At 53.7% G+C, this 9,290-nt stretch overlaps 2 protein-coding genes across 7 annotated transcripts in view; one reads left to right on the forward strand and one right to left on the reverse strand.

The window, feature by feature from the left end:
• The window catches only part of KLC4 (kinesin light chain 4), a 30,952-nt gene extending 23,529 nt beyond the window's left edge, over positions 1-7,423 (reverse strand). For all 6 annotated transcript variants that reach the window (XR_013922021.1, XR_013922022.1, XM_080342664.1 and 3 more), the window contains exon 1: positions 7,315-7,423. The gene's annotated coding sequence lies outside the window, so the exon portion shown is untranslated. The remainder of the gene's footprint in view (positions 1-7,314) is intronic.
• Positions 7,424-7,610: 187 nt separating this feature from the next.
• Positions 7,611-9,282, forward strand: MRPL2 (mitochondrial ribosomal protein L2). Its single transcript, XM_080340889.1, has 6 exons — positions 7,611-7,906; positions 7,995-8,136; positions 8,220-8,335; positions 8,425-8,535; positions 8,881-8,954; positions 9,040-9,282. Exons 1-6 carry the CDS (start codon positions 7,624-7,626, stop codon positions 9,250-9,252), a joined length of 939 nt encoding a protein of 312 aa, XP_080197015.1. The 5' UTR covers positions 7,611-7,623; the 3' UTR covers positions 9,253-9,282.
• The last annotated feature ends 8 nt before the right edge of the window (positions 9,283-9,290 follow it).

Genomic DNA, 9,290 nt, shown 5'->3' on the forward strand with positions numbered 1-9,290 from the left:
AGGTTCAGACTGGAATAGGAAGAAAGCATGCTTTTCAAACTAGTTTCTTGGGAGCTGGAGTGCCCAGCTCCTAGCTTATCCTGCTGCATTCCTCACAGCTTCGCAGGTGTCACAGCCCAGGTCTCCACCAGCACATTTCTGCTCTAGTTGGCACGTCTTCCCTATTTACAGCGAGCTGCTAGAATAGTCTGGCTTTCCAGTAACATACATCTCCCCTCCCCGGCTCCCATTTGGAGGAGTGCTGCAGGAAGACAGGGAAGGAACATGCATACACAGAGCTTTGTGGCAGTCACAGGGATCAGGTGGGAATCCACCAGCCAGCACGTCCTCACAGGTAGGAACCTTCTCCTGTATTCAAGTGCTTAACTGGGAAATCACTGTGCATCAGCAATTTCAGCAGCCCACTTTTCTGTCTCTGAAAACTGCTCCCACATGCAAGAGTTTCAAGAGGAAAGAGCTGGAAGCTTCACTGCTTATATCTTAAACTCATAGCAGCTGCCACAACAATAACAAGGACACCAGACTAAATAGGTCCAAGTGAATCTTAAAGCTTAGATTATTATGCCAAATGCTAGAAGACTACAGAGAGCAAAAAAGAATAAGCACCAGGGAAATCAGGAGTCAACTACAATAGGACAGAGACCTCAGGTCTACACATGCCTCAACAAATTCACTTCACTATCTCCCTGCATGTCCCTGGACCAAATATATGTGAGACACAGGGTACCGTCACAACTTGCACAAGCGATGCTGTCAAGACAATAACTGCAGCTTCCTTCAAACTGCAGATGGCTTGTCAGCACTTTTTGCATAGAAGTGGGCACAGATTTTTAGCAGCAAACTCTTCTGCAGAAGATGATCGAAGGATATAGTAGTTGCAGAAAAACAGCTGGGTTCTGGAAAAAAGCTTCCTGGAAAAGAGTGAGTCTGATGCATAGCAAAATCGAGTGACCACACTTGGGAGACAGATAGCAACGGTAGCATTGAGAAATGGAAATACAGGGCTTAATGTCTTATTTTCACGATACTAATCCCAGTCTCATGCTGTGAGGCATGCTTTTGCTTCCTGGAGAAACAGCAAGGTTATGTATTTGGGAAGCAAAGCAACTTGATAAAAGTATGGAGACTGTTTTTGTTGGTTTTGTTTTTGTGGGGTGGTTTGTTGTTTTTTGGTTTGGTTTGGTTTTGTTTTTCTTCCTTTGGACCTCTGCCAGCTCATTACTGTTAAACAACAGAATAAAGGGTCTCTAGAAAGACTGAAGACTGGCTGATCTCTAATGAAGCTAGAAGTGATGTGGCCAATATACAGCTGAGTCTCCAGTCTTAAGGGATACTGCAATAAAACCTCAACCTAATACCTTGGCAACTGAAAAATAAAATAAAATCAGTAAAAAGTAATCAGAGTGCCAAGGTTGCAGTCACTGCAGAGGCTGTGTCATAAGCACAAATTTTCTCCTATTTTGTGATACCATAGTGTCAGAAAACAGAACCTGTAGATTATAGCCAGCCACACAGAGGAGGCTTCCACTGCACAGCCAGGACATGTTGACACAGCCAGGACATTTGCACACTGCCATGGCGCTACCAGAGCAGCCACTGTGCCCAGGGTTACCACCTCAGGTCATCTGCAACAGAACCATGGAAAAGGGACAAACTGATGCTGCTGACCTGCATATCCAACAGTCAGCATTTCCAGGGCTGCTCCAATATGGGTAAAAGAAGAAAGATAACCGGCTCTGTATGGTGCCCAAGAACTTCACAGCCAAGAGCAGTTGCATGCACACTTGTTAAGGCTTTAGAAACAAAAGCAAGAGAAGGATGTTTTGCAAATGAAGGGACAGATGGGTGTGCAGTCAGCTTCAGGGTAACATCAAGAACTGCAACATGAATAAGGGCCAGAAATCAGAGGACAAATGCTGGACTCCTAAAAGTAAGAACTGGTAGAATAATTGCAATATACAGCTCCATCCTGGGATACATGCCTGCTGAGGTTCATGTGAGGCACAGAGCAGGAACAGTGCTCTGCAATGCTTGTTACCACTGTCAGAAATACTTGGTACCATCTAATGCTCCCTTACACAAAGAGGACACACAAAGAGGAGATGTCAGGAGTCAGCACCCTGGGAGTACTCTTGAGCTGCAATCCCAAAGCTAAAAGATGTCATTCAAACTCCTACATGCATCAGGTCCTCTGCCACCATCTGTCTCTGGCTCATGAGATTCTCCACCCTACTGCCAAAAAAGGGGCATCGAAAGCCCCATCTTCCGCCCAAAGTTCTTTCCCAATCCCAGCCTCCAGCCTGGACCTTTCTAGAACTGCAGACAGTCTAGAAAGTCAAAACAACACACAGATGATTTTAAGTAGCATAGAGAGACCATTGTGCTGCAACTTCCTCCCTAATAAAAGTCTGGCTGTTGTATCACTTGGAAGGGATGCTTAGAGGTCTCTGGTCTATGCCATTACTCAAAGCAGGTATCTGATCACATATCTGTGTATAGTCAAGGGCTGAGTATCTCCTAATATGGAGATCCCATGAGCTCTTCAGAACGCTCTCCCATGGCTTAACCATTCCCATGTGGGAGGAAAAAAAACCCAACTAACCAAACAATCCTCATCTGAATTCCTTACATTTGCCTTTGCTGAACACCACATCAGGACAAAGGGACCAGGCACCACAGCACTAGAAGCTGAGGAAGGGAATGCATCACATGCTTCCTTTTGGCAGGGTCCCATGGGGATAGGGTCCACCTGTCCCAGAGCACAAAAGGCAATACAGTCCACCTCCAGCAGTCAAGCAGGGAGTAGAGACAAGGATCTCACCCACAATCTCCCGTGTCCAAAAAGTAGGACTCTCCTTAGCACTCAGGCACCCCCTTGCATGGTTTTAAAGCAAATCTGCAAGCCCAGAAAGGCTTCACCCAACCAGCTTCCCTAAGCTTCAGAGTCATGTGTAACTCAGGACAAGTTGATTGTGCTGTTGGAAACATCCCAGCCCTCCCCAGCCCCTGGAGAGGGATCAAGACCAGGATTACTTCTTTCGGCAGCAGCTGACACATGCTAGATCTAGCTGAGTGTGAAGCTCCAGATACTGGAAGGCCCATGTTGTGCAAGTTTGTGCTAACCAGCAGGCTGCAAGAGCCCCAGGAGCTTTTAACTAGGACTAAGGAACTAGACTTGCAGCCCAAGTGGAAGGTCTCTCCTACAAGGAGACAGGAGGCTCCCTCCCTTCCTGCTCCTTCCCTTCAGCACTAAACACTTCTCTGTCCCAAAAGCTTCAGCCCCCCACTACCTAAAATCTCTAACAGAAAACACACCGTAGCATAACCTTCCCAAAACCTAGGTCTTTACAGGGACTTGGCCACGGTGACTCAGGTTCACATTGCTCCTGAAAGGACTTGGGAGCTTCCCATCCCACTCCTGCCTTCTAGCCCACAGATGGAAACAGCTACTAGGGTTTGTTCTGATTGACCAGAGCAAGCAATTCATGCACTACCAAAGCACGATCCAATTTCAATAAGCATATGTGCTCTGAAGAAGACAGAGGAGATGGTCTGGTTGGCTTTGTATCAGATCATTCATTCCTTTCGAGATCAGAAAATATATTACTCCATCAAAGAATACAGACATTGGAGGCAAGAAATGTTTAAAAAACCAATCAACCAACAAAAACACACAACCAAAAACCCCACAAAACTGCATTAACGTGTGCCATTAGCAGAAAGCCATATTGCTCCTTACGGCAGTTGATGCTGTTTACAATCCCAGCTGGCCAGGGAAACATGCAACTTTCAGCAAGCCATTTGAACAGGAATAGCAGTCATCGCCAGCCCCACCAGCTAGCACCTCTAGATGAGCTGATAAGACCTTGTTTTTAAACTCTTGCTCATGTCTGCAGCAGCTCACCAAATCCATTTTGCATCTGCTGTGCCTGGGACTACAGTGAAACACCATTAAAACCTGTTTCCAGGCTAGCAGAGACAAGAGCCAAGCAGCTGGAACAAAGCCAGGACAAGCATCTCTTCCTAGCTTCAGAATCTGATTGGGAGTCTCACTCTATAAAAGACAGAGAGCCATTACCTTGCCCTGACAGCATGAAGCAGTATTAAAGCGGGCAGAATAATTCCCAGGAGCCAGCACCTCTGCAGACATCTGTCTAACGTGAGGGCTATGCACTACATGTTCCTCAGGAGCACAGGAAATGGCTAGGATGGAGCCTGGACCAGCAAGTGCTCTGGACACATGGTATAGCCCGAAGGCACCACACTCCCTCCACGCTGTACCTGGGCAGCTGCAGAGACCAGCTGACTACAGGCTGCAAGACTAAGCTTTTATTTCCAGAAACAAACGGGTCTTGTAAATTGTAACAAAGCAGCCAAATTCACAAGGACAAAGCTCTACCTGCATAATAAGCAAAGGATCTGTTTTATCTCTGGCACTTCCAACCAGCTGGAGTTCTTTGAGAAGCTAAACAGCTCCTTCCTAGCAAATCAAGCTTTTATCCAGCAGCTCTGCCAAGACCAAAAATTTTGCCAGGTGCCCTTTGTGCCCCAAGAGCTATTTTGGTATTTAGGGTTAATGTTGTTCTTCCTACCTGGACATTCCTCCAAAACAGCAGACGAAATAACACAGCCTTCCTTTTCTTTCTGCCAATTACAGCAAAGCTCAGCCATGTTTATTTAACCTGTGTCTGAGCTGGCCAGATCTTTGACCAGCTGTGTGCTGAACACCACCCTTCTTCCCCTCAGGCAGGGGGGGAGGGGGCAGGTGTTTCGCACATCACCAAAGTGGCACTGGAGACCGGAGACCAACAGGATACCCTGGCATGGAGCCACAAGGGAGTGCCAGATGCCAGCTATGCAAGGCACAGAGAAGCCAGTGGTTGCTGGTAACATGCTGCTGCCTCCTGTCATTGTGCAAATTTCTCCTGGCTGCCTGGCCAGAGCACTGTGCTGCAACACCATCCCCTAGACACCTTCTCCCAACCACAATCTCAAACTCCCAGTTTACCAGCAATCGCCCCTCAACCTACTTGCCTTTGGTAGCGTGCACCTGCACTTCCGAACAGCTTAGCAACAATTTAATCATGGCAGGAAGGTTTAGGAGGAAACAAGGCTCTGAAAGTTTGAGAGCCATTGCTGTATGCTAGAAGCTGCCATCATCATTTCTCCATCTTTGTCTGGCAGCAGGAGGCACGCCCGCTGCATATCCTTGGGATGAGCAAGCCAAAGAAATCCCTTCATCCTTCCTCAGTACCACCACAGAGAAATTATCTGCCCACCTAGCTAACTTCAAGCTTCCCAAGGAGAAAAGTTTTCATCAGCTCTGCCTGAAATTGCACTTCAAAGCAGTCCTTTGTTACAGGACAGCTATGCACCCTGCTTGGCTCAGTCACCGCACGAGAATCCTTCCCCACCCTGCACCGCAGAGGAGTGGTACCTGGCTGCCTACAGTGGCTCATCCAGCACTGGCACTCCCGGAAGCCCCAGCACCAGGAAGAAGCACAGTCCACGGCAATGCAGGGCTCCCACAGCGTCTGCCGCGCTGCCCTCTGGTTCTAGCAGCAGCGCAGGCACCAGGCGCTCGGCAGCCAACCACACTGCAGCAGGGGGAGGGGAGAAGATGCAGCCAGGCTCCAGAAACAGGACAGTTGGACGCTCTCCAGGGAGTGCAGAAAGCACCATGCACACCAAGCCCAAAGCTCCCTTCTCAGGGACCCACAGGAGCACCAAGGAGCAGAGCTGAACCCCCACAGTGCCACTGCTCGCTGCCCAATCTCTACCATCAGGCTCAGGCAGCCACAGTAATCTCCCTACACTCAGCCAGATCTACTCTGTCCTACACTCGATCTTGCCACAAAAGGTTTTACATCCCATTTGGTACTGCTCTCACTTGTGTCCCCACTGCTGATGCCATTCCAGGCCCTAAAAGCCAAGCAAGTGGAGCTGCAGAGAACCCTCCAGCTTTGCAATGGCTACTGCCGTGCCTGCAGAAGCGGCCAGATAGAGGACAAGATCACTGGGAGTCCCACTGTATCAGCACCACACAGTGCAGACCTGGACCAGGCTCCTCCTGGAGGCCTTCATTCAGTCTCTACATGCTTTATGCAGAGGACAAATGCCACAGCACCAGCGTCCAACATAGCCAGTGGCTTGTTGCTATGACCATTCCATCCACAGTAAGATGTAACTTTCACAATGCTCTCTACAATATTTCATGAGCCTCTGGAGACACACAGTCCTCAGCTACCTACACCTGCACAAGACAGTGCTTCATCAGGATTCCTGTCCCCTCCTCACAGGTTCCCTTAGAGCTAGAAGGGCTTCAGGTATTCTAGGAAGCCCAGCCATGTTGACACACAGGCTCTCTCTTGCCTCATTTTACAACATACACTTCTTCACTAAAGCATCTTAGTGTTCTCCTTTCCCTAGTTCAGGAGGACAAACCTGGCTACAGCACTGGTATGCACAACTACAGCAGTTTAAAAAATTCATGTAAGTTACACAGCAGGAGCACAAACATATTATTTATCTTACACTGAAATCTATTCCTGGCAGTGAAGACACAGCCTAATTATAGAGGAGTGAATCCCGCTGTGTGCAGAGCACCCTGGAAACAGCTATGGCTGGGACACTCGGGCTGCGTCACAAACACACGGCTTCCTCGGGGGCTCCAGGCCTCCATCAGCCGCCCCTACGCGCCGCGCAGGAGCGCAGGCGGCTGGGAGCACCGGGGACCGGTGCTGCCTCAGGAGGGCGGGGGCCGGCAGGGCCCCCCCGTACGAGTTGCTCGCCCTGCAGCCGGAGCGGACTGGGTCCGGCCGCCCGCGGGCACACCTCGCTGGCTCCAAAGTCCGCAGAAGCAGCGCGTCTTATCGCCGACCTCGCCGGCGCTGGGTACGACGGCCCCGGGCCTAGCGCTGCCCCCCGCCCCCGTTTCCCCGGCGGGCAGGGCGCGCTACCGCTCCCGAGCCACGACGGTGACGGACTCAACCCCGTGACAGGGGTTCCCCCGTGGGGCCCTCACCCCGCTCCCACTGCCCGCGGCTGGGCTCTGCCCCCGGCCGCCCCGGGGAGGCCGCGCAGCACCGGCCGGTGCCGCCCGGGCCCCGCGCCCCCTCCCTCCGCCATCTGCTGCTATGTTCCCACCACCGAGTGGGGGCTGCCCGGACCCGTCTCGAGGCGGGCGGTCACCCTCCCCACGGGCCTCGGTCCGTCGGTCGGGGAACCGGCAGGCCCCCAAGACAAGGAGACCAACCGTGCGGTCTGCCCGCGGCAGCCAGGGGAACGACCGAACTCTAGGCGCCACAAACTCACCCGGTGCCCCCGCCCGTTCAACCTGCTTGGCGCTCGGTCCCGATGCGCAGCGGAGCCGCTGACCCTGTTGCGGTTGCAGTCGCAGTCGCACTCCCTATGCGGCTCTGCGGGTAGGGCGGGGCGGGGCGGGAAACAAGCCCGGCACCACCCACCCCCTCAGCGGCACAGCCCCTTTAAATCCAACATGGCCGCCGGCCCGGTCCCGCCGGCTGCCGCGCGCCACCTGCTGGCAGCAGTACCGCCGGTCTCTGGCGGTGTGGCCCCGCCCCTCAGCTTCCGTCGGAGTCCCCGCCCTGCGGCGCAGGCGCGATGGCGGCGGGGGCGATGGCGGCGGGACTATGTCGAGCCTTCGGGGCGCTCCTGCTGTCGGCCGCGCCGCGTCGCGCCAGGCTCCCCGCATTGCCTCTTGTTCTGCCTCTCGCGCCACTGCCCGTCCCCCCGCCCTGCCTACCGGAGAGGCCGCTGGCGGCTGTCCGCCGCGGGCTGAGCGGCTCGGCGCCGCGCTACACTACCGACCCCATGTGGAAGTGCCGGGTGAAGTACACGGTGCGGCCAGTGGGCATGAAGAAGACGGGCGGCCGCGACCACACAGGTGGGCGAGTGACCGGGAGCGGGCAGGGCTCCGCGGTGGGTGCCTGGGGCCGGCAGGGTGCGTGTGCAGCCGCTCCCCTGTCCTGCAGGCCGTATCCGGGTACGAGGGATCGGCGGGGGACACAAGCAGCGGTACCGCATGATCGATTTCCAGCGGCTGCGCTACGAGGATGGGGCCCCGCAGGAGTCTTTCTCTGAGAAGGTCATCAATGTCCGATACGACCCTTGCAGGCAAGTGTGGGGTGCAGGCTCGGCCCCGGGCCCCCGCGATTGTGCCCGAGGTGAGCCCTGCCCAGCGTGGGTTCCCTGTGCAGGTCGGCTGACATTGCTCTGGTGGCCGGTGGTAACCGTAAGCGCTGGATCATTGCTACGGAGAACATGCAGCCAGGGGACATCATCAAGAACTCCTCTCACATCGGCAGGATGGCAGGTGCATGCAGGGGCAAGGGGTGACTGTGATGGCCCCGCCAGGGGCTCATTGACTGCTCCATGCCCAGATTATCAGCCTCTGTCTTCCAGTGTCAGCCAACGAAGGGGATGCCTATCGGCTGGGGGCTTTGCCTGTGGGCACACTGATCTGCAACCTGGAGAGCCACCCTGGGAAGGGAGCACAGTACATCCGGGCAGCTGGTGAGTTTCTGGGTAGGGGACCCACCATCTGTAGCCAGCTTTGGCTTAACAAAGAAGGAGAGGAGGGCAAGGGAGCATAGCTCTGAGTGGTTAGTGACAGGGAGTTGCTGTCCTCTCATCTCCCCACATGAAGGTGTAAAACAGCCCTCCACAGAGGGGGGTGGCACCTCTGTCCTGTTGCTTCCTGGGGTTGCCTTGGGGTCTTGTCTTCAGTAAGAAGTGCTGCATGAAGGGCAATGGTGGGGGTTTTGGGGAGTTCCCAGCATGGGGCTGTGCTCATCACAGGGTGGGATACTTTGTCCTGCTGCTTGGAGCAGCTGCTGACTCTGCCCTTGTCTGCTGCAGGGACTTGTGGGGTGCTGCTGAGGAAAGTGAATGGGACTGCCATCGTGCAGCTGCCCTCCAAGAGGCATATGCAGGTAGAGAAGACATGCTGTCCCTGACCTGACAGAGCACATGGCCATGCATCCCCAAGGAGGCCTGCAGCTCTTCTCTGTACCCTAGGTGCTGGACACATGTGTGGCCACGGTGGGCCGTGTGTCCAATGTTGACCACAACAAGAGAGTGATCGGGAAAGCTGGCCGGAACCGCTGGCTGGGCAAGCGTCCGCACACAGGCTTGTGGCATCGCAAGGGAGGCTGGGCTGGGCGCAAGATCAAGCCTCTCCCACCCATGAAGAGCTACGTCAATCTGCCACGGGTTACAGCACAGGAGTGATGCTGGGGATCAATAAAGCATTCTCCATGCCACTGCTG

The sequence above is a fragment of the Nesoenas mayeri genome, assembly GCF_963082525.1.
Source record: "Nesoenas mayeri genome assembly, chromosome: 3".
Taxonomy (NCBI): Eukaryota; Metazoa; Chordata; class Aves; order Columbiformes; family Columbidae; genus Nesoenas; species Nesoenas mayeri.

What these genes read in the sequence shown, in the direction of transcription:
- MRPL2 (XM_080340889.1), top strand. Translation starts at nt 7,624, where the DNA reads ATGGCGGCGGGGGCGATGGCGGCGGGACTATGTCGAGCCTTCGGGGCG. An exon ending in GGGCGGCCGCGACCACACAG is followed by an intron (nt 7,907 to 7,994) that starts GTGGGCGAGTGA and finishes CCTGTCCTGCAG; the next exon opens with GCCGTATCCGGGTACGAGGG. An exon ending in CCTCCAAGAGGCATATGCAG is followed by an intron (nt 8,955 to 9,039) that starts GTAGAGAAGACA and finishes TCTGTACCCTAG; the next exon opens with GTGCTGGACACATGTGTGGC.